The 24387-nt window shown below is 36.4% G+C and overlaps 1 protein-coding gene across 4 annotated transcripts in view; it reads left to right on the top strand.

The window, feature by feature from the left end:
• DGKH (diacylglycerol kinase eta) overlaps positions 1 to 24387 on the top strand; it is a 157976-nt gene that overhangs the window by 121446 nt on the left and 12143 nt on the right. For all 4 annotated transcript variants that reach the window (XM_027888916.1, XM_027888915.1, XM_027888917.1 and 1 more), the window contains 15 exons: positions 1172 to 1256; positions 3555 to 3640; positions 5017 to 5116; positions 6438 to 6714; positions 7168 to 7296; positions 10692 to 10826; positions 12115 to 12232; positions 13144 to 13254; positions 13409 to 13505; positions 15995 to 16102; positions 19333 to 19446; positions 19734 to 19868; positions 20897 to 21063; positions 22277 to 22382; positions 23527 to 23619. In XM_027888916.1, coding sequence (XP_027744717.1) covers positions 1172 to 1256; positions 3555 to 3640; positions 5017 to 5116; positions 6438 to 6714; positions 7168 to 7296; positions 10692 to 10826; positions 12115 to 12232; positions 13144 to 13254; positions 13409 to 13505; positions 15995 to 16102; positions 19333 to 19446; positions 19734 to 19868; positions 20897 to 21063; positions 22277 to 22382; positions 23527 to 23619 — 1861 coding nt within the window. The remainder of the gene's footprint in view (positions 1 to 1171; positions 1257 to 3554; positions 3641 to 5016; positions 5117 to 6437; positions 6715 to 7167; positions 7297 to 10691; positions 10827 to 12114; positions 12233 to 13143; positions 13255 to 13408; positions 13506 to 15994; positions 16103 to 19332; positions 19447 to 19733; positions 19869 to 20896; positions 21064 to 22276; positions 22383 to 23526; positions 23620 to 24387) is intronic.

Here is a 24387-nt window from a genome sequence, read left to right as displayed (position 1 = left end):
ACACTGTTCTTGATGCAGGCCAGGATGCCATTGGCCTTCTTGGGCCACCTGGGCACACTGCTGGCTCATGTTCAGCTTCCTGTCAATCCAAACTCCCAGGTCCCTTTCTGCCTGGCTGCTCTCCAGCCACTCTGTGCCCAGCCTGTAGCGCTGCAGGGGGTTGTTGTCTCCAAAGTGCACTTGGCCTTGTTGAACCTCATCCCATTGGAATCAGCCCATCTCTCCAGTCTATCCAGGTCCCTCTGCAGAGCCCTCCTGCCTTCCAGCAGATCAACACTTCCCCCCTCAACTTGGTGTCATCTGCAAGTTTGCTAATGGTACACTCAATCCTCTCTCATAATTGTTTCTTTTCTTGCTCTAGTTACAAACACTTGAACGTCATCAAAGGGAATTTTACTTTAAATTATTTTTATGAAATAGAGAAACAAGTCCTTTTTGTATTTTAAGGTTTTCTTCAGGCTACTTGATCATTTTAAATCAAAGTGTGCTAAGAAATGCTTGTTACTGATCCTCAGATTCTGAAAAATTTGTAGATTAAATGATGTTTTCTTTTTTCTGTACTGAAAAAAAGCTCAGTTTCAATTTTTGGTCTAATTTCAGTAGACTTACTCCCAAGGACATCTGCAGTGAATGCTTGTTCTTATCAGCAGGCTTTGAAGGATGTTGTTGTTATTAGTGGTTTCATACTATCTGTGCTGTTGAGTGCTGTCGTTTACCAGGGGGAAAATACATATATATATATATATATTTATATGTGTCAATGAAGATTCCTCACCATTTTTCTTGTTTGCATGCCTGCTTCCCGTAGCTGAGATGAACAAATAATGTCACCTTAGAACTTTTTCTTTACGAAGACATCTATTTTCCTTTGACTTCTGCAGTTAGTTTGCACAAATTGTTTTATAATGTAAATCTTTATTGCCTTTATTGACTGTCCCATGATTTTTTCACAAATGAAGCTAATAACCAAATCACTAACAAATAATCTGGACAATTTATTACTGGTAATCTCAATTATTTCACCTGTATAATATACAATTAAAAGTTAAGCTGCCTTTTTTTTTTTTTTTAAGCCATCTGTGGTGTGACAGTGAATTTTATTTTTGTTAATATGTCAGAGAGAAGATAAAACTAATGAACTGGAAACTTAAAGCTTTTATGATTCTTTCAGGTGGAGTATAATGTCATATGAACTGAAATTACCAGCAAAGCCTTCTATTCTTCCAGTGACTGCAGAAGAGTCAGAGGAGTGCCAGGTGGACTTTTACTTTTGTTCTGTTGTTTCATGTACTTAACTTGGAGCTTCTGGGCTGACAATACCTGTAATTGAAGCATTTTCATGAAAAATAGAAACAGATGTTTTGTGATCTGCTAACTGAACAGAATTTATGTCTGTTCATGCTGTGTATCTCAAGTAATTAGCATTTCCGGTTCTGTGTTATTTGCCGAGAAGGAATGAAGGTAAGGACTCTTCAGCAAAGCAGTCAGAAAAATTTCTTCCTGAATATATATGTATATTTTAATATGTATCAGAAATTATATATTATATAATTTGTTATGCAAGAATGTAGTGTTGTATAATTGTCATATAATACTACTGTATATTTTATATAATTATTATATATGAGTATATGTTATATATGCTTTTGTGTATTACAGTATAATTTGGTGCTATATTACTGGATAACATATAAATATATCAAATGTGTATAAATATTTAAAATACATTATATATAAAATGTTGTATTCCTAAAGAAAGAGAGAAGTTTTTTGCAGGTTGAGTTTGATCAGGTGATATGATCCAACTTTCTCTTTGTTCTTCAGAGAGCTTGAATTCATAAGAATCATCAAAGAAAAGCTTAATCTGTCTTTCAGACTAGATTTTTGCTTGTACTATCTGATGAAGTTTCAATTTTGAGAGAGAGGGAGATGTTTTAATCAAATTAATTGGCATGAAAAGTCTAACTAAAAATGAGAAAATAATATATTCCTAAGAAAGCTAATGCATATCAATTTTAGCTCAAAAGTACTTGAGAAGCAATAATTAATCAGCAGACTCTTGAATAATTTAATAATTCAGGCTCTTTTAATTGTCAAGGAGGTTATAACCTTTGATGGATTGCTAGCTAAAGAGATGCAGAAAGGCTGGGATTTTAACAGGGTTGCTTTGCACACAGCCCTGCTTCTGGTGTCAGCAACATAGATCAAGGCTTTATCTTCTCTAATTTTTCAAGATAGTTAAAATTTTCAAGTGTGTCTTTATCATCATTTTGTTCTAGTTATTTCTGGCTTTGAAATTTTTTTTAGCCCCTTCTGAAAATGGAAGGAACTGCTCTTATAAAACTTCTGTTTTGGAAAATGTATTCTGAAGCCTATATTACCTGTCATTACTTGAGTAACATTTGCTTTTGAGTACCTTGTTCAATCTCTATTTTAAAAATAATTTTAATTTATTTTGCACTGTTTACTGATGTATGATATTTCAGAAAAATAATAATTAACCTTACAGTAGGTATTGTATTAAACCATAGTTTGAAAAGCAAATGGAAGTACATATGTAATTCTTTTCACTCTTCTCTTTCCTCCAGTAGTTTCAGGAGACTAATTTCACTTGGTTTACAGAAATCTTATACTGATATTTGAAAAACATTACTTTATTCTTACCAATCAGTGTTTATGTTTTTTCCCTTTAAATGAAAGCTGATTCTCTTGTCAGAGTTCTACAATGAAGGCTGGATTTTAGGAGGAAAAAACAAAATGGTATATCAACCTGTTCAAAATCAAGGACAAAAGCATGCTAAGATATTTTAAGAGAAGCCATCAGAATATTTCAGAACTGTATTTATTTTTTATTTTTAGCTTTAGATTTGGAATTTGGTTAGAATTTTCTTTAAAAATTGAGGTCTGGATCCACAGCTATTTTGAGATAGGATATGGTGCGTGAGGGTGCACTTCTGATCCATTCCAAATATTTTTCTGAGTATTTCAGAATTTTAATTCCTAATGTTCTTTAAAGACTAAGCCCTAAATGGTTTTCCCCGTGCAGATTGGTTTTGATAACATTATATAGTTTAGCAGCTTTTTTCAGTCGTTGTTTTCAGCTGGGTAGTAAGAGCCCATCTGACAGTAAAAAGAAAATTCCAGCTTAGAACTGCAAGCATTTGATTTTTTTCTTAGTTGATCAATTTGTTTGAGGAAAACTTTGCTTATGTTAGAAATAAGAGATGTAAGGTTGTAATACTTCACGTTGTTATAAATCTCAGGAGAAGGTAAATTTTTTTCTGCCTCATGGACTGTTTTTAGCCTAGAAATTACTGTTTTCTCTACAGGAGAAAAAGAGCTGTGGATTAAGTTCTCAGATGCAGCGTTACTTTGAATATTAAAGAACTGGCACATAAAATACAGTATGCAGGTGGAATCTGCACTGCCAACCACTTGTCCTTGTATTAGATCTGAAATGGAAATCCTGCTATTTTTTGAGGTGTTTAAACTCACTACTTGGTGTTAAACTGCTGAAATGTGTGGAAATTGAAGTCTCTTCTCTCTGTTTTCAGATATCTGCTTATGAGGACTCAGTTGCTGCTCATCTTGCAAAAATTCTCAATTCTGATCAGCACTCAGTTGTCATATCATCTGCCAAGTGAGTCCATCAGTGTCATGTACAATGTGTGAGATAAACTCTCTGTGTAGCATCATCACCATAATAGCCTTCTGTCTAAGCCTGATTTTCTTACAGCTAGCCCAACTGGCTTGGCCTAACATATCTTGATTTATGTCTTTTCGAGTGAATGTAGTTTTTTGTCTGGAAAATTTTTATATGGTACAGTTGTAATGGATTACTTAATACTAAATTTTTTAAAAAAATCACACCATAGTAATATAAAGTGATTTAAAATCACTCCAAATCAATGTGTGGCTTCAATATGAAACTTAGTGTTACTAATGCAAATATGTGATCTACTTCACATTGCATTTCTTCTGGGTATATTTTTAATGCATACCCTTAGGTTTAAGAGGACAAACAGCTTTACAGTGTGAAGCAGAACTTCAGCTTAGGTAGCTTTATTGTAGCTCTGTCTGTATCATTCAGTCATCAGTGGTCTCAGACAGTAATGGGTTTTTCCCCCACAAACTGAAACACTTTAAAATGAGAGAGAATTGGCTAATCATGGACATCATCTGAAACCAGAACTATTCTGTGTATACCTTCTCAATGAAAAAAAGTTTCATATTTTGCAGTATGCAAAAGGCCAGTTAACCTAAGTTAACAGAATTTCATTTTTAAAGTATACATAGCACATATAGAAAATAAGGATGCAGGATATTATTACAACTCCAGTTTCTAAACTGGGTCTGTATCTTGTTAAGTATGTTTAATTTCTGTCAAATAAATGCCAACCAAATGAACAGTACTAAGCAATTACCCACACCTCATTAGTGAGTTTGCTGTCTGTCTTCAGTGTAGGTAATAACAATCAAGTCTTCCTGATTCACACAGTCAAAATTCATTGCAGCCACTAGATATGCTTCAGGGTCAGCTATGGTTCCAGAGCATGAGCTGTGCAATGGGATGTGTGTGGTCATATGCTTTCATCTAAGAAGTACTGCGTTCAAGTCAGTAGATTTTCTCCATGGTTTCTAAGCTCCATCTTTGCATGAGAGTTGGCATGACTGGGTTTGAAGTTATCACAGTGAGTGCAAGTTTGCTAAGTCCTCTGGTATGGAAGGTGTACAAGCAAGAGAATGGATAAAATCAGTCATGTTTATTTCGGATAAGAGACTGAGATACAATGTGTGCAAAAGAGAGGAAGAGTGTTTGTTTTAAAGCTTATCACTTCAATTTTGCAAGCTGTGAAAAAGTGTCATCTGATTTGCAGGTGTGATCACAAAATTCAGTTTCCAATGAGAATGATTTATAGCACTGTGCATATAAATAAATTGTCATGAGAATTTAACATTCAAAACATATCTATTTTATTTCATTTGATTTCTCCCCTCTCCTTTTTTTATCTGAAGAATATTATGTGAAACTGTAAAGGACTTTGTTGCCAAAATAGGGAAGACTTACGAAAAACCAGTGGAAAATGCAGAGGAAGCTGATGCCATGGCCATTAAAGTAAGACTATGACTATGTTGAGGTTTAAAGTTGTTGGCTTTTTTAAGTTTTTAGCTTATGGATGTTTAATTTTCACATTGCTCCAGGATGCCCAGCCTGGCTTTCATTTCAACCAGTGACTTTAAAATTCTTCTCTTCTTACTGCATAGAACAGTTATTTCCAAACTGAATCTCTATAAACTGTTTTTACTTTCTTCCTTCATAAAGGATAAAGTTCGTGGTAGCATATATAGAGATGAAAGGATTTTTTTTGCATTAGGATTTACAGGGATTAAGTTAGCTACAGGAAAACAATGGGATAATGAAGAGTGAGTATGCTGCGAGAATGAAGGAGAGAGAGACCACAATGCTAAAAATAGTGGTTTAAGCTGCAAAATGTAGAGATCATGTTGCAGAAACATAGAGGGAAAAGGCAACAGAAGGATTTGGTATGAGACACAAAATTTACGCAAGCTGAAAAAAAAAAAAAAAGAAAACAAAATCCCTGACAATCCTAGTCAGAAAATGTACTTGCGAAGTGGCAATTTGTGGTTCATGTTTTTATCTGGTACATATTTTAGAAAATGAGATTGGTTTTTTTTATTGTTCCAAGGCCAGGCAGTGTTGGTTTTCATTCTTTTAAGCACAGAAAATCACTTCATTTCCAGTGCACGTAGAGAGAGCAGCTACTTACTACTGGCTAGAGGTGTTTGACAGTGTCTGGTTTTTTGCTCTGTGGCAACTAACTTGCTTAAATGTACAGTTCTCTTGCAAAAACAACCCACTGTGTCTCAATCTGATCAACAGCTGGTCATGTCTCCATGGATTATCTCTCCAAAATGGGGTACTGAGCACCCATAACGAACAGTATGTGCAAACCTCTGGTGGTGTTCTGTGCTGCAAGCCATTGGGAGAGGAGTAAAATCTAATCTGTACCTTAGTTACGTGGCAGGCTGAGTTTAGCATGGTGTGTTATTTTAATCTGACTGTAGGGAGTTTGTGTTATTTTTTGTATATATATATATATATATGTATATATGTATGTACATATGTATATATATTTTTTGTATCTATAATTGCTCTAATCTGGTTGAGTATCACACAGTATGTCTGCAAAAAAAAAAAAGACATGAAGACCTGCTCACAATCTGATATTCCAAAATGTTGAACCTCAACTTGGATTTTACATAAGGACTTAACACAGGCTCTAAAGACACCTACAGTTTCAAATATGACCTGGTACCTTAACTCTTTAAAATGTTCACATGTTCACTGTTGATTTTTGTTTGTTTGTTTGTTTGTTTGTTTGTATGTGTGTGTATTCTTTTCCACTTTGTTTTAGTGTTCAGAATTAAATGAGAAGCTAGACCTATTGCTCCAGGCTCTTCACACAGAAGCCCAGGCCGCTCCCATTCTCCCAGGCATCGCTCCCCCCATTGTGGAAGAAGAAGCAGAGGAGTTTTCAAGTGAAGAATCCTTTTCTGAAATTAAAGAGCAGTTAGTGGAGTGTGTCTCAAAGTCTTCCACCCAGAAACTCTTCAAGCCAAGGGAACAGTTAATGCTCCGAGCAAACAGCTTGAAGAAGGCTGTGAGGCAGATCATTGAACAAGCAGAAAAAGGTGCATGTCAGCAACGTTTTGATCTGTATTTGTAGAATATGATAGGATCATGATGTTTGTTTGTTTGCTTTTTTCTAACTAGAATAAGTTTTAATTATAAAATCTGATTTTTACATTCTTACATAGATAAAATTATGTGCTTTTTACAAGCTGCAAGGAAAAGAAATGCATCTTGTTCAAATGTTGATGACTGCAGCTCTGAGTATTTATGTATGCATTTGTGTGTACACATGAAAGTGTGCATTTTTTTAAATTATTTTAACCCACAAAAATTCTGACAGCAAAGTCCTTATCAGTTGCAGAGAACTGATAGACTCTTTCACTCAATTAGCAATAGAACTCTTTTGTTAATATTTTTAAACTTAAGGCTACCAAAAAAAGAAAAGCTGTTTTTCCATGTATGCATTTTTTCTTTAAAAATCTTGAAACTTTGTCTTTTCTTTTAATAAACAGTTGTGGATGAGCAGAATGCACACAGTGAAGAACAACTGAACCAATCTCCAGTGGAATACAGCAAAGAATTAGATGAATCCAAGGAAGAGGAAAAAGAGGAAGATACAAAGGAACTTGAGTCCCCATCAAGTGAGAAAATTAGGAATGAAATAAAAATATGCAGTGTCCTTATAGTTGCATTTGGAGCATAATTGGCCCCATAATTAAAAATATTAGCATCCTGTTTCACTGGAAACTAGTCACAAATTTTAATAGATTTGGCAAAATAGAAGTTGAAATAAAAATGAGGGAGATTGGATGAACAATTTTTTGGAATGTGTTTGCAAAGCTGAGAAGGTATTTTCTGGGGGGAGAAGTGCCTAAATCTGGTGTTTACACTCACCTTTCTACATGAACCTGAGCAGGAGCTAGAGCCTAGGTAATGGTGGCAATAGCATGTCTCATTCATAGACATTTTCAGTTCCAAGCTACATAGCAATTTTAGGAAAGCTGCTTCTCAGTGTAGGTGGAAATTTTAGTCTTTGCCATATTATCAAAGTGGACAGTGATGCACTGCAGGTGAGGTCACAAGATGATCTGTGAGTCATGGAGAAACAGTGGTAGGTGGTGGACAGCAAAGCCCATCCTGTACATACTTGGTGAGCAACTTCTTGTGGCATCACCTTTTGTTACCCTAAGCCACAGTAAAATCCTCAAAACTTGTCCTCATGAGGCTCTGCTCTGAAGCTAGTGCCTGTGTCAGTAGATCCCAGCTTAGAAATAAGACATTAGGCTTTTAGGGCTTCTCTTCATCCAGAAACTCACATTTTCTCCAGAAATGGATGTCAGGCTTTCTCCAGTGACTGTCTCTTCATTACTCCCTTTCCTTTTCCCTTGGTTAGAGGAATTAATGCATGTTGGTTGTCCCTTTACAATAGTAGCTCATAGAGGATGCTGGCCCTACAGATGACCCAATCCTACTGCCGTAATTGTATAATAAAAGAAAAATATACAGATGTGTAGAAATATATTGAACCCTTTGTTTCTTGGTGGTATAATTTCTGCATTTAATGGGAAGCTGTATTATTCTTCATATATCTGTGTGAAATAGGGTGCATATTAACCCTGTCAGTGGACAATAGATGTTTAGGGACAAAGCATGAAACGTAAATTCGTTATCTGCACTGAAACATCAGTTTTACTCATTAGAGCTCCATTATTTTTATCAGAGCGTTCACAGCAAAAGTTTATCTTTATTGCAGTTATTCCCATGACTCTTATCTGTCAAATAAAGAGCAGCTGCTCTGTTGATTGTTCCTGTTTAATATAACTGCCTTGCTCACAAGTACAGAGAGGACAGACTGTGTGAATAGTGTTGTGAATTTTTCAGAAGTATTATGAAAAATACTTCTGAAGTATTATGAAAAATGTTAATTTTGTTTTGAGTATTATATTTTTCCCTCTGAGGATCTTCCTGGTCATTTGATGAAGATAATGTTTTTCCATATGTTAATACCTTTATCTAAATATTTAATAGCTCTCATTAGCTATCACCTGCCATTTTTTATTTCTTTTCATTTTTTGACATTATTACAGTGTTTTGCCATACATAGTACAAATCATTATGTTGTATTGCTATCATGCAATACTATAGCATTTTGTGATAACTGCTGTGGCTGTGGTAAAGATATTAAAGTCAGGAGGAGCTGTTAGTCCGCTTTGTCAGACCTTTTATATAAAACAATCCAGAAAAATCCATCCACTTTTCTCTGTCCTATGTTTAATAATTTCTGTTTGACTTTAGTAGGTTGTCCAGAAAGGTACTTAATCTTACTCCTGGGATACAAGAAAGTGAAGAATTTGCCATACCATTGACTGTTCCATGCTATATTATCATCACTTAAAAAAAGAAAAATTGAATGCACATTTGAATCGATCACAAATTGATTTGAACACAATGCCTAAATCCTTGTTCTAGATGTTACTTCTGTCTCTAGATTTTCCCACCCACTCATGTCTTCGTACATTACACCCACATTACTCTCAGGCTGACTTATGATTGACATGAACTGATCTTTCCTGCTCCAGCCATTAAAAAGAATATATTCTGTCCTTCCCACCACATTCCTGGTGCTGTTTGCCTGCTGTTGTCTTGGTACTAGTCCTACTAATTCTGTTTTTGCTGAATTAGTTTTGAAAGAAATAGATCAGATCACCTTGAAATAATTTCTTTTTTTTTTTTGTTCTGAGCTGCTTCAGATGGTCAAGGTTGAAGTTGCCTTAAGCTGAAGTAGTTTTAACATGTGAGCTAATTTGGAACAGAGGTAGCCAAGAAGTGTCTGTCTGTGACCATCTGTTGTGCGAAAGCTTTCTAAACGCACATGGAAATGCTATAACAAAGCATTTGGTAGTACCCAAACTTTCTTCCTTGGGGCACCAATTTCTGGCTGCGTCTGATTGGGCTGAATTACACAAAGGTTAACTTCCCCAGGCTAAAGCAGACACTGGCATATTCTCTCAGGCTGCATGAAACAAGGTCTGCCAGGAAAGCAAATTACAGCACCTGAGGTCAACCCTCTGCAAAGCCTATCCTTCATCACCTCCAGAGGCAGCCCAAGGGATAACTGGCCTCACTGAGCCACTAGTTACTCTTGTGAATATCTTCTCTTTCCCCTTGATTTTTTTCCCTTTCTTCTTCCTGAGCCTTTGTCAACAACAGTTACATTGGCTACCAAACCTTGCTGCCTGTCAAGGTTTTATTGGTCGATTTTCTGGAGAATTTTAAGAAATAATTTAATTATGTGGGTGATTGCCGGTTTGTTTGCTCTCTTGTCTGGTTTTTTGTTGGGAAAAAAGATGATGGAAAACGGATATCCCCCACTATCTCTCTAACTGCGAAAAATAAGTATGAACACAGCTTTTAGCCTTCCCCTGCAGTTTTCAGTTTGGCTGTAAATAAAGATGTCAGAGTTTTGTTTGATGTTTTCATAAACCTGATGCAGGCAGGGGGCCCATTTCAACTGCTTGAAGAAAACACTGTGGCTGTTGATGAGATATTTCCATGGCCTGTGTGTTAGAATAGCTATCTACATTAAAGTTGTTATAAATAATAATGTACTATATAATACATCTATATTTATAAGTAAGCATAGATTGAATTTAAGTCCAAGTTTTATTATGTCAATAACATGTTTATAAGAAGCTAACTGCAGCATTAAATACTACTGCATTTTAAGGTGATATAATACATTTTTATGAACACATTTGCATTTAATACATATAATACTTTTGCTAGTAGCTTGAAATGTAAATGACAACTCCTCATCTTGAGTGCTGTGCACACTTTTTTTTTTCATTTGTGTTTCTCACTTGCTCTGTTTCTGAGTTTTCTTTCCTGTATTTAGAAGAAAAACTCTGGTGTGATTTGTCATGGAATAGTAACAGATTAAATTAGCCCTTTTGAAACATTTTCAGGGCTGTCAAAACTATGTAGTAATGTCATAATAGGTCTAATTAGTGCTCTTACTTTTGCTTCTTCTGCTCAGCTAAAACTGCACCAAGATCTCCCGATCGACGTACAAGCCGAGGTATCCATTCTCAGACAGGTTCTTTCTCTGCTCCAGCTTTGGCTGCAAGCAAGGAAAACCTCCCAGTACTTAACACGAGGATTATCTGCCCAGGTAATTATGATTTTGGAATCTGCTGTTCCTTACGCTACTTTAATATTGCCTTCCAGTCCCCTGCTTGCTGTCAAATAACAACTTTTACTTCATGCCCTGAATTTGTTTGACTTGAGATACACATCTTTGTGTTGTATCATATAGGAAGAAATGCATAATAATGTAGAAGATTTCTGATCATTTGACACAACACCAGAAGTATTAGAAGTGTTGCATTTGATTCTGGAAGGTGAAAAGTAACATTCAGGGTCTTAGAATCACAGAGTGGTTTGGCGTGGAAGGGACCTCTAAAGATCATCTAGTCCAGCTCTCTGTCATGGGCAGTGACATCTTTCACTAGATCAGGTTGCTCAAAACCCCATTCAACTTGACCTTGAACACTTGCAGTGATGGGGCATTCACAGTTTGTCTGGGCAGCCTGTTCCTTTGTCTCACCACCATCATCATAAAAATTTTCTTCCTTTTGTCCAATCTCTGACTTACTCCAACAGGTTCATGTCCTTCTTATGTTGGGGGTCCCAGAGCTGGACACACCACTCCAGGCAGGGTAGCAAGAGAGTGGAGTAAAGAGGCAGAATCTCCTCCTTTGACCTGCTAGCCACACTTCTTTTGATGCAGTCCAGGATACAGTTGGCTTTCTGTTAACTTTATTAGTATAGTTAAAACATAATGGAACTGAGCTTACATTTTTTCTTCAGGCAAATTTAAGACAAAGCTTTTAGAAAGCTTTTCTTTGTTTACGTGCATTGTATGGTATTTTGTAGAATGACATTGATATTAGTCAAAGTAGATGTGTCAAGTCTGTGATCTTTCCACAAATTAAGCTAAGTTAAGCTATGGCTCTACCAGTGGTAAAAATGGTAAAGATATTCCTTAGGAATATTTCCAAAGGATAGGACCAAAGAAAAATCATGGAGAACATTAAACTAAATAAAAAGCTCTAATACTCTTTTTGGATGTTAGGTCACCCATTTGGTTACTATACCAGCCAGTGAGTGTTAGCCTGAAATCTTAAATTTTCTTTGTTTTTTTCTTTTTCAATGGTAGTACATGAAGAGTCAGCCACTGCACCACAGCACAGTTGCCTTTCTCCTTAAGGGAGCCAAAGACCTGAAAAGATAACCAACACAGATAAAAACTGAGATCGAATCACAATCATTCCCTGTACAGATTTCATGAATTTTGTTTCACAGTATGTGGCTTATATGTTTGTCTGTTTATCAAATACAAATTGGTTTTTTATTATTTTCTTTCTGGTTTGTTTTGTTTTGTTTTGTTTTTTAATCAGGTTTGAGGGCTGGTCTAGCTGCTTCCATTGCAGGAAGTTCAATTATTAGCAAAATGTTGCTAGCAAACATCGATCCATTTGGTGCTACGCCGTTTATTGACCCGGATCCAGATTCCCTGTAAGAAATATTTTTTTTTCCCAAATGTACTGTTTTGCTTTACTTTGCTTTTCTTAAGGGCTTTCTTTTTTACATTTTTACAATCTTTTTTTTTTTAATTATGTAGTTCTTGTTTGCTATCATTTGGCAGTAGACCTCAATGTCTGAAAACAAGTTGGATTATGCCATTTAGTTATGAGTAGTGCAAAATTGTTTTTGCAGCAGCAGAAATTATAGGAGACATTTGCTCACTTACCCCTTGCTCACTGGGAGGAGGAGGACAGTAGTCTTTCAGAGCTGGGTTTTTCTGCCCAAACCGCCGGTCTGAAAGCAAGCTCAGCCGCCAGCAAGATGTTGAAGCAGGTCTGGGCACTTCGTAGTGGAGAAAGAAGAGTGATCCCCTAAGGACTGGAGCAGTGAGGTGGAAATTTTGTGTCCTAAGCTGTCTCTGCTTCTCAGAAGTGGGTGTAGCATTGGCAGAGACTTAGGGGTGGTACCTGGGTTTTGGGCTGTGGCTCCCTTAAAACAAAGCTCTGCAGTGCCAGCAGCATCAGCCAAACATCTAGCACCAGCAAGCCTAACTGTAGCCTGGGTGCTCAGCATGGTGTGCTGTTGCTGTCTCAAGAGCTGGGCCTGGGGAAGCTCTCATGGAATTGCACTGCTGTTTTGGGTATAGTTGAGATAGTGCTGGATGGGGGTACAGTACAGTTTTTCCTTTGCCCTGCGGCAGCAACTTGCAGTTGTGAAAGAGCTGTCATACAACCTGTCTCTTCAACTACTGGTGGGTTTCCTCAGGGAGATTCAGAGGAAAGATCTCTTAAAATCTCTTGGTTGATACTGTGTTCTGAGACCAACAACAGTCTTGGTCACAGGTGGCTGTGTGTCCTGGTTCTGTACAAATGTACACCTAATTATCTCTTTTCCTTTAACAGGGAGGGATATTCAGAAAAGTGTGTCATGAACAACTACTTTGGAATTGGGTTAGACGCAAAAATTTCACTAGAATTTAATAACAAGCGAGAAGAGCACCCTGAAAAATGCAGGTAAAATAATTGTCAGTAACAGAGCCAAAATGTTTCCATTCATTTCTTTTCCTTATCTCTTTATATGAATGTCTTAAATATTTCTCTTCCTACAAATCCAAGGTGCAATAATGTGTATATTTCAGTATGTGAATCTTGTTTTGCCTACTTACAGAAGTCGAACAAAAAACATGATGTGGTATGGAGTTCTTGGCACGAAAGAGCTACTGCAGAGAACTTATAAGAACTTAGAACAAAAAGTTCAACTTGAGGTAAATTTTATTTATGCACAGAATAAGTATTTTTGCTTCCACAGTGTGCAGTGAAGAATTTGGGCTTCTTTTTAAAACCTTTTAGAATTCTTGTATCAACTCAAGCTGACCTCAAAGGCACAGTATAAAGGTGTGCTGTGTAAAAGTTCGTTCTCCAAGTACAGTGTTTGAGTAAAATGTCAGTACTTAAAGATCACAAAATACCCAATATAATGTATCTTGTTATTACCAGGTTAAAAAAAAACGAAAAATTGCTTAGGTAGGATATATTTCCTAATGTTCATTACTTCAAAAGGAAGACCAGGTTTTAAGGGCAACAACAGAAATGACCATAAAATAAACAGAAGGAAAGAGACAAGGAGTCTTAATTCTTCAGGTTCATTTTAATACATCTGAAATTTTGATTACACATATAGGGAGAGCACACAAATAATCAAAAATTCCTGACAAAAGAGAGGAGATTCTGAATTGTATCACAAGAAGCCCAACTACACAAGTAGAGACTTTCCCTAGTAGTCATGCAAAAGAAGCAAGATATTATCACAGCAACAGCAAATGCCATGTCTAAACATAGCTAGCTATTTTTTGTCTTTTAGGCTCTAACATAAAAGCTAAATCTTCCTCATGATACTTGGAACTTAAAGGAGATAATTACAAAATGCAGAAAAAGACTACAGGATGGGTACTGTTATTTTCACCCAAAGAGTATCTAAGCTGGATTTTGACAGAGAACGTATAAAATTTCTCTTTTTACTTCATGCTAAGTACTTCATATGGAAGTTCTTGATATTTATATGAGGGTAAATTTTAAAGTTGAAAGAATAATTTTAGGTTACTGGAACTCTTTCTCACTCCTCTGAGATTTAGGAGGATTTTGTCCGGTAGCAGCAGATTGCTGTTAGCTAAGGATTGAGTAATTATCAAGGAATTATGCAGTAGATAGCAAATATAATGAAAGAATGTTATGTATGCTTCAGATAGAATTCTAATTTAAGGATCTTTTGAATCTGATTCAAATAAGATTCGATAATACATTCACTGCTGACTTTTCCATAATTATTTTTTAATATTTCTGGAATTAAGCCAACAAGTAGAAATTTCATTTTTAGTGTTGTCTTGCAAAATATCAGCCTTATTCAGGAGCTGGAGGCAGACCTCCACTATAACACAAATGGCGGTGCAGCACCTATTAATATCACACTATATTTTGGATACCATCACATCTTGATTAAAATGTTAAATTCTGTCTTGTTACTGAGATTATATCATAAAAAGAGAGCACTAAACACATTCTGGAAATAATTTTGCATATCGTTCTCCTCCTGATAAAGTTGCTACAGATTTGTCCTTATTTCCTGAAAATTTCTATTTCATTTATATAATTTAAAAATCTTTCTGTGGGACTGGCAGTGTTCAGTAATACAGCAATCTTCCTTAAAGGCAACTTGACCTCTAACTTTGTGGTCCACAAAGTGACACCTGAGTCCAGCATTTACAGCCTCTTATTTCCAACTTATTTCAAATCCATGCCTGTGGCACTGCTGCAGGACTTTGCTTTTGAGTCCCTGTGGAGTGGCTTGAGATCATTGTGCTCACCTCTAAAGAGAGTTGTACTGCTCTAAGTCAGGAGTGATTTCACTGACGTCTGTAAATTTACTCTTGGCTGCAAATAATATGAGATTGGCCTGTGTCATGCCACGATCGTGTTGAGTAGGACTCGGCGTTGCTTATGGGTTTTGGGAGATAAAGCAGTAAGAAAGGACTGAACAGCTGGATATAGGAGAGACTTCTTACCTGCAAAATCAACAACTCCCAGCCTCAGCCAGGGTAACAACTGCGGGGTCAGTCCTACATTTGTCTTTGCACTTTTGGGAGGAGGGTGAAGTTACTTTTACAGAAAGTCAACAATACATGCTAACACTGACAATTAACATTTGTGACTATGCCAGAAATATTCTTGGGTATTTTTGACACACACACACCACCCTGAGCTTGATGGATTTGTGTAAATAACAAGTCTGTTGCAATTTTGTGAATGCTGATATAGGATGCAAGACTAGTTACTGAATGGGTAAATGAATCTTTTTGTAATGTTCATGATGATCTTACTTGTGTGAACTCAGGGAGATTAGTTTTTTCACTGCCAAAAGATTTTTAATCCTTGGTAAACAAACCATGGTCAAAGTGCATGAGGAATTTCATTATAAAGAATGTGAAAATGGTTCTTTAAAGAGTCATGGAACACCATGGCTGTAGGTACTACATCATATAGATCTACATGGTTTTCAGCTCTGCAAAAATCAATGCTAAGACTAGGGAGAAGAGGTTTTTATTAGAGGTACTTCACTGCCTGGAGGGAATAGTCTTGTGTCAGACCTATTAATGACTCTGTCCTCCCCTGCCAGCTCTGTTGAAGCTTCATGTGTTAAAAATGGTTGATTACTTTTATCATATTATTTATAAACTGAATGAGCTTTTATTCATTACAGTGTGATGGACAGTACATCCCTCTTCCAAGCCTGCAGGGCATAGCTGTGCTAAACATTCCCAGCTATGCTGGTGGGACTAATTTCTGGGGTGGAACCAAAGAAGATGATGTAAGTAACAGTAAAGAAGAAGTAACCTGCTGGGCAGCAATAAATATCATGACCTCCTCTTCTCAATTGATTTTAATAGTAGTAGCATATAGTTTGGATAACAGCTCTTATTTGGGGAGGTTGTTTCAGTTTAAACTGTATTGTCTTGTTGATTTTTTTTTTAATTGAAAATATATCCCATGATTTTTCACTGTCCATTCCAGCAAAATGCTCATTATGATTTTAGGTTTTTTAATAGCTCTATGAGTATTTTTAGAAACTGATTTTATAGACAGACACACAAATAATTTCTCTCTTTGTTGTTTTACAGACTCTTGTAAATAAGGTTTCTTAAAGCACAGATTCCTCTGTTTGCTGTATCCTAACAGTAAGCAAGATAGACAGGATAATCACTCACAGTTTATACCTGAATTTTCCTCCTGTTCTTTAAACAGCTTTGCTTTAAGGGATGGTGATTCAGAAAATGGGAACTGATGCTTTCAGTGACTGATAATCTAGTGGGGGTAGTAAATGGTTTTCTAAGTTTATTTTCAATGACCGTCTAAAAGGTACCTTTTTCCCTTTCTTCCTAACATGTCCTAAGAAACATTACACTACATGGATACCTGAATGTCTTACAACTTGGAGCAGTGTAACTGCTGCTATTCACTTTATGTACAGTGCAACAACTACAATTACTAGCAGATTATCCTAATTCTGCATGTTGTGGATTAGAGTGTGTGAGGTCTGAATCACCTAAAACCATAGTTGCAAACTGGCTTGTGATTTTAATGTAGACAATCCAGCATTTTTTTGCCAAAATATTTTGGGTTTCTTGTTAGATGTTATCCTTCCCTTTTTTCTGTGCATATATATATTAAAAATACATATATATATAGTTACATATCATCATATACACAATTATATTTATAATATAGTATATAAATACCTAGTATCTATTATTATTGCATTTTATATCTTATATAATACATATATTTGCATATATGTATATATGCTTTGTATATGTATGTATATATACACACACGTATAAAAGTAAAAAAAAAGAAATCTAAACACATTTCAATGTCCTTTTCTTATTTTTGGTATATTTTAGAGGGTGGTAGTTCTGTTTATATTTGGTGATGGATACCTCAAGTTTTTATATACTCCATGTTCCTGTTCGTAACTTGAAAGCTGCTTTAACACCTGCTCAGCCCCTGCTCAGGAGTTTATTTTTCTCCCCGGACTTTCTCAGTGAGAGAGAACTGTCCTATCTTTCTTACTGATATACAGCAAATGTGTGTATCCCAAAGCAGTTTTACTAATAATATTAGTCTTTTGGTGAGCATATGTGCCAGCAGAGTGACATGTTTGTTCTGGACAGAGTTAGGAGCATAATTCACTGCTTTAATGGAATCTTGAATAATTGATCATCAAGAGGTGGTCCTGGTGGTGGTCTGAATTGCTACTTTTTCTCTGGACAAATGAAAGATGCTGCCTTGACAGCTACGACTATTACTGAAACACAGGAGTGAGCCAAGCAGGGCAGCTGCACCCTGACTGACTTGAGCAGAGCTTGTTAACACATGTTTTTTGGTGTCCAGAAGACTAGCTGGAAAATTATCTGCAACAGGAAAGGAGTCAGTGTTGATCCGTAATGATTGGGTTGCCTTTTTTTTTTAAAAAAAAAAAAAAAAGGTTGGTTTTCAGTAGAGATGTTACTGGTGGAGAGACACAACAGAAGACTGGGTTGTGGTTTTTCTGTCCTTTTGCTAAAATGGAAACACAAAATAAATGAAATTCTACAATTGCTTTTTCTTAACCCATGCAAGAACTAACCCTGTAGGTGTCAGTTGCTGGATCAAGAACTCTTCACACTTTTTACCTTGGAATAACAGAATCACCATCTTTGCTCTTGTCAAGATGTTCACATACTCATGTGAAAAATTCCATGGAAACCACAAAAAAATTCAGATGGAGAAACTTTTTGCTTGAAAACACTCTAGAGCCAGTAAAACTTTAATTCTTTGACACTTATCTACTCAAGATCCAATCTATCTGTGCAATCCTGGAATGCTCTGATGGGATGTGCCACCTGGATGTGGCACAAACTATGGCAACTATGCTGTGCAGCCCTTTCCCTGAGATGCCCTCCTCAGCCTCCTGACCAAAGCTCACTGCACTGGGATAAAGGCTCCCACTGGCTCGGTGGGCAGCAGGGACCAAAATCCCCTACCTTTGTTCCCCATCCTCTCCCTCTCTGAGCTATTGCTGCAGACACTGTCTGGATTACACAGTGCTGGATCTTATTCTTCACCTACAGGAAATCTTCTGTCTGGAGGCAGGACCTAACTTTGAGCTTCTTTAAGGGATTTTCTCCAGTCTAGTCTCAGGTGTCTCTGATGCAGCTTACTCTCTTGCCCAACTTGTCAACTGAGATAGTCCAAGTACTGCTCAGAGAGGTGATCTCTCTACCCACTGAAACCTTACTGGAGTGATTTCTCCTACTGTTTTTTCTCCCTCATTGCTCCCTATTGCATATCAAGATAAAATGGCAAAGCTTCAAGTGACCTTAGTGTGGTATCACCTGCCAGACCCAGCTGAACTCCAGCCGAAGACTTGTCCTGTGGCTGAATTCCCCAGCAGGACACCAGGTGGCGAGACTTCCTGTGCTTTGTATGAGCTTGTGGAAATTCAGCACATTTGCTGGATAGGAGGACATTTGTTCCATACAGAAACACTTTTAGTATTTACAGTGGATAATTACGTACAGCAGTACCAAGATCCTTCAGTGTCAAAGCTGTGTTAAACAAAGCAGAGTGTGGACTCAGATGCTGGTTTCCAGAAAATTCAAAATATAAACAGATAAGCACTTCTCAGAGTAAAAAGACATCATTGCTTTTCTTACTTTCAAGAACCTTTTAGATATTAAGTACATTAACCAAGCAAAGATTTGAACTGGCCTTTCATCTTGCCTTGAAAAATGTTTCTTAATCTGTATGCTGAAACATGTCATCCTTCCTATATGAGGGTATGACTCGGCGTTCAGATATTTGAAATGCTATTAGCGTTGCTATTTTACAATAATATTTGTCTATGGTATCTTACTCCTATGACTTTAGACACAATATAGTTATTTTGCAGCAAATAAGTTAGAGCAGTTAAATGTTGAAAATGAATCTGTAAACGAATCTGTGTTTCATTGAGCATGCAATCTAAGCACTGGATTTACCATCAGAATTTCTTTGCAGATATTTGGGGCTCCATCGTTCGATGATAAAATCTTAGAAGTTGTTGCAGTATTTGGCAGCATGCAGATGGCAGTCTCAAGAGTCATCAAACTGCAGCACCACAGGATAGCTCAGGTCTGTTTCTTATTTGCAAGCACACAACGTGGTTAGCAGCAGTTTGCGATGCTGGCAAGTAGTGGTGGTCTGGATGACCACCACGTTGTGCATTAATAAAGCACTGACATTGTTTTGTTTTTAATGGGTAACAAATTGTCTTCAATGATGAATGAAGTATAAAAGTTCTTCGTTCTTGAGACAGTTCTGGAGGGAAGCCACAGCTCCCAGTAATCAACATGTTTCAGGTGGCCTGTCAGTTTCATTAGTATTCACTGCTCTGTAAAATAACATCTGTTCTTTTCTAGTGTCGGTCAGTAAAGATCACCATACTTGGTGATGAAGGGGTTCCAGTGCAAGTCGATGGAGAGGCATGGATCCAGCCCCCGGGAGTTATTAAGATCGTTCATAAAAACAGAGCTCAGATGCTCACACGAGACAGAGTACGTTGCAAAAAGAGATGCCACTGCTAACATTGGTGTCTGTAATAATTTGCTTCGGTTAACAAAACAGTGCTTACAAAAATATTTTATAACTATTTATATAACTCATACAAGTACTTACAGTTATATAATTTCTATAAGATGAATAGAGAATTATTGTTTTGTGTAAAAGTGGCAAAACTTTGTTAACTTTTATTGGTTTTATTAGTGCTATTCCTGTATTCCTATTACTACATAGTAAGAATAGTCGACATTGCTTCCTTCCTTCCTTCCTGCCTGAAAGTTTTAGCACAGTTGCATAAATACAAAAGTTCTATAATGTCCTTTCACCAGAATACCTTTCTGCACATTTATCTCCTGTCTCTCTCTGTCCTTCTAATCCTCCCTCTGTCCCATGGCCCAGTCTCAGACAGAAGAGACACAGGCAGAACGTAGTGACAAAGCCACTGGAGAGTTCACACTTGTCTAGGATTATTGTGTGAAGGGTGTAACTGCCCCTTAGTTCTCCATCCACTAACTGGATCTTGAATTTAGGTTGAAATTAATGGAATTCAAACTCTATTTTACTAAATTTGTTACTTTCCCCCCCTATTTTCTATGTGTGAATCCAGTATTCATTTCAGATTTCAGTCTAGCTATCTGCACAAAATGTGCTTGCATTGGAGAAATCACAGAATCCTAGAATCATTTAGGTTGGAAAAGACCTCTAAGATCATTGAGTCCAACCATTATCACTGTCTTTGTGTTCTTATTGTTTTGGATGACACATTTTGAGGGTAATGGGGAGAAGACAAAGAAAGAACTTTCAGAAGTGACTTATTCTCTATACTAAGTTTTAAGAAATTAAATGTAAAATTACCATTTATACAGATATTATTATTTATATAAAATTAAATCAGTTATTTGTTAAATTAATTTTAACTAAAATATTATATAATTTGAATATAAATAAAATGTAAAATACAATGTTTTAATGAGTAAGAATACTCCAAGTGCTGTGAACTGAATGAATAATTCATTTTGATTAGGCCTTTGAAAACACCCTGAAGTCTTGGGAAGACAAACAGAAGTATGATTCCTGTAAACCTGTCATTCGATCTCCCTTGTACCCTCAGCAAGCTGTTGAGTTGGCTACAGAAGAAGAAGTTGCACAGATCCACCTGTGCTCACAAGCTGCAGAAGAACTTATTACCAGGTACAGTAAAATTATTAAGTTAATGCACAGGCTTAAAAGTGTATATTTTTCTGGATTTTGATGAAAGTTTTGTTGCCACTATATCAGTTATTTTATTCCAATTTTAAAATTTATTTTTAAGGCTCAACTTCATTATATGTTCTTTTCTTATATATTTCTTTAATTTTATTTGTGTGTGCTTGTGTTGGATTTTTTTCTTGTGAAAACCAACGTTCTGAAGTGGCACTGGAAATGGAAAACTGGAAAGCTTCTTTACAGAGATTGAACCCTCTCATTTTATGCAAAAGCAAAAAATATATTTATTAAAAAAAGACACCTTTAGAAGTCAACTTTAGAAGTCTGCAGGATGGGCACTTCAGTCATTTATCTGGTTTGAGATGATAGTGAGCTGATGGTATAAAACTGATCCCACAGCCTTGCATCTCAGGACGAAAGTAGCTCCTGAAAATTAGCAAGTAGTTTAATAAAGAAGACACTTCCATTTTCAAAGGAAAAAACCCCTAATTTTTTAAAAGAAATTAAAAAAAAAATCAGAACAGTTTGTAAAGCTGGTATTCAGTTCATCATCATAATAAATTATCTTTAGCATCAAAATCACTGGTAATATAAGAAAGGAATTGAAAAACTACCTATTTTTATACTGCACTGGTGACTTAAGCAGACATAGAAGAATAACTTAGTGTATCAATTACTCAAAGAGAAGTTTAGCCTAGACAGCTTAAAAACTTTACTGTTCTAGATATGGTCCAGAGGTTGTAATTACAGCGGGACCTCCCATAATCTGAAATGATTGCAACCAATCTTAATCTCACATCTGAAGAATATGCCTTATGAAATAGTTGTAATGTTTTTTAAGATAATTGCAAGTAAGTTATTTTAATGTGCTAGAGTTTTCCTCTATAGTTATTTGAATTAATAGGCAAATGTTTTTTGGTGCATTTTTTGCATAGCATTAGTATTCTAAGACATATAAATGTGTCTCAGTGTTTTGTAGTAGCATAAATAATCTGTGTGATGGATATTTTTGATGGATTATATGAGGTGCTGTATTGTTTGAAGAGATACTTGCATTTCAATTTTTGTTATAAAGGACTATATTTTAAAATGTTTTGTGAAACATATTTTTATATTTTCTCATCTGATAATGTTCTGTTCTTAAGAATTACTCTTTAAAGAAATTAAGAAATATTTTCATTTTTTAATACTTTTGTAGGATCTGTGAAGCAGCAAAAATACATGGCCTCTTGGAGCAGGAGCTTGCTCATGCTGTTAATGCATGTTCACATGCATTAAATAAAGCCAACCCAAGGTTTCCTGAGGTAAAGGAAGAACAGAGATTTATGTATAAGTAAATAAGCTATAATATCTGTGTGCACAAACTCGTAGCACAGTGGCTGTATTGTACTCCCCATCCCCATATTAAAATAAGTTGGATGAGAAGGCAGAAGATGAAGTTTCTTTCTGTGTTCATCAGTGTCCTCCCCAGCTGACACTCTTATGCGAACATTGGACATTGGAAAGGGGCATTAATGACACACAGACCTTCTGGGTGTGGTTGCAGGGGGGAGTGAATAGTCAAATGAGAGACAGAGTTTGGATTAGGGGTATAGTAAGGGTATGACTGTTGCCTTTTGGAAGCAGTCAAGAATTCAGTTTGTCGGCAGTGGTTGTCCAGAGCCAGTGGTGCTCCTCCAGAAGGGATGCAGCAGTGGGGTGCATCCTCACTTTATTCAAGTGAGGTGGTGCAAACAGCAGAAGGCAAAGTAAGCTCACTTTGGGCTGCACACAACTGCGTAGGCATGTCCCCAAACAGAGAGTGGAGGCATGACAAAGTTTGAACTAGTTCTGTTACTACATAAAGGTCAGGTTCTGTGGATGCTTTCAGAGAAATTTTCGTGCTTAATTCCTATTGAAGTGTTATGCAGAGAATGCAAATGGGCTGAGAGGAAATGCATTTCCTGGTTCCTCTCTTCCCTCTAGACAATCTAGGTGTTTTCAGGAATTGGATCCGGAAAAGATAATTGAGTAGAAGCTATCTATATCTAAACTAAATTTACACATGATAAATATATCAGTTGCCCTTTACTTCTTAAAGTATGGCTAGTAGCTTACTTCTGCTAAGGATAAGGTGAAAAATTGAGATCAGCAGTCATTTTTAAATGAGACTCACAACTTCTCTGCTGGCCTTTGTCGTAGATAAAACTCACGGATTTGTCTCACAGGTGGCTAGTCATTTGATGATATTCAGGATTGTGTTATGGTCATACTAAATGAAATTGAGCAAAGGATAGTAAATAGAGGCTATATTTTTGGTTTCTATTCTAGTGCTGAAGAATTTGTCAGTTTAGAGATAAATTGACGTATTCCTCCTAGGAGAAGGCACTTAAGATCTGTTCTGCAAGCCCAAAGTACTTAGTTTGACTTGCATCACTTCAAATAATGTTTATACTTCTTACTCCCCAGAGCCTTACCAGAAACACTGCCATGGAGATAGCTGTCAATGTGAAGGCCTTGCATAATGAAACAGAATCTCTGCTAGTAGGAAGAGTTCCTTTGGTAAGATCATAAGACACATGGGTTTATTCCTTCCTTCAGATTATCTGTGATTTTTTCTTTGTTGACTTTTTAAAATCGGTGCACAATTTATGACATGCTGCAAGAAGCTCTGTAAGATCGATAGGAGGATATTGCACTGCATTTGTGGTTGGATTAGAATGGGTTACACATTCTTGTCCTAGGCTGGCATCCCTCTTGTCTCACTTCGGGTAGCTAGGTCATTGCTTGGACTCTTCTTTTTAATAGTCAGTGGAGAGAAGCAAGTGTTCCTTTTGAGATTCATTCACACTCAGCTGTCTTGGAGGCTTATATTATTAAAAGATAAATCATCTTCTGGAGATAAAGCATTTAAGAGAACTTACAGGGTGTACTATTATGTGACCATCTTTAGAGTTTAAGGAGAACCTGGGGTGAGAGCTGTTTAGGCTCATGCATTCAACTTCCACAGATCTAGTCTGGGCAAGCAAATATCACCTTTGTTCTAATACCTGTCAGAAGTTATTTTATAGTCTTTAACTGGTAATAACTGGAAAATTTCTGTATGTGACATTGTGAAGAGGAGAAAGATGTCAGGTTTTCTATGCTAGTCCAGTTTTACATTAAGAACATACTCATGAGGAACAGTTACATTTTCTAAGGTTCAAAAGCAGATTTATTACTAACTTACTATTTATTTAAATGTTGTAATTAAAAATGGATTTTTATAGGAATATTTTAATTTATCTGAGTTAGCGTATAAAATTACTGATGCAGGTTCACATACCTTTT

Source organism: Empidonax traillii, unplaced genomic scaffold (assembly GCF_003031625.1).
Source record: "Empidonax traillii isolate 1590-97213 ecotype Southwest subspecies unplaced genomic scaffold, ASM303162v1 scaffold247:size2371522, whole genome shotgun sequence".
NCBI lineage: Eukaryota > Metazoa > Chordata > Aves > Passeriformes > Tyrannidae > Empidonax > Empidonax traillii.
The sequence above is the reverse complement of the archived record's forward strand: the minus strand, read 5'-3'. Positions and strand labels throughout refer to the sequence as shown.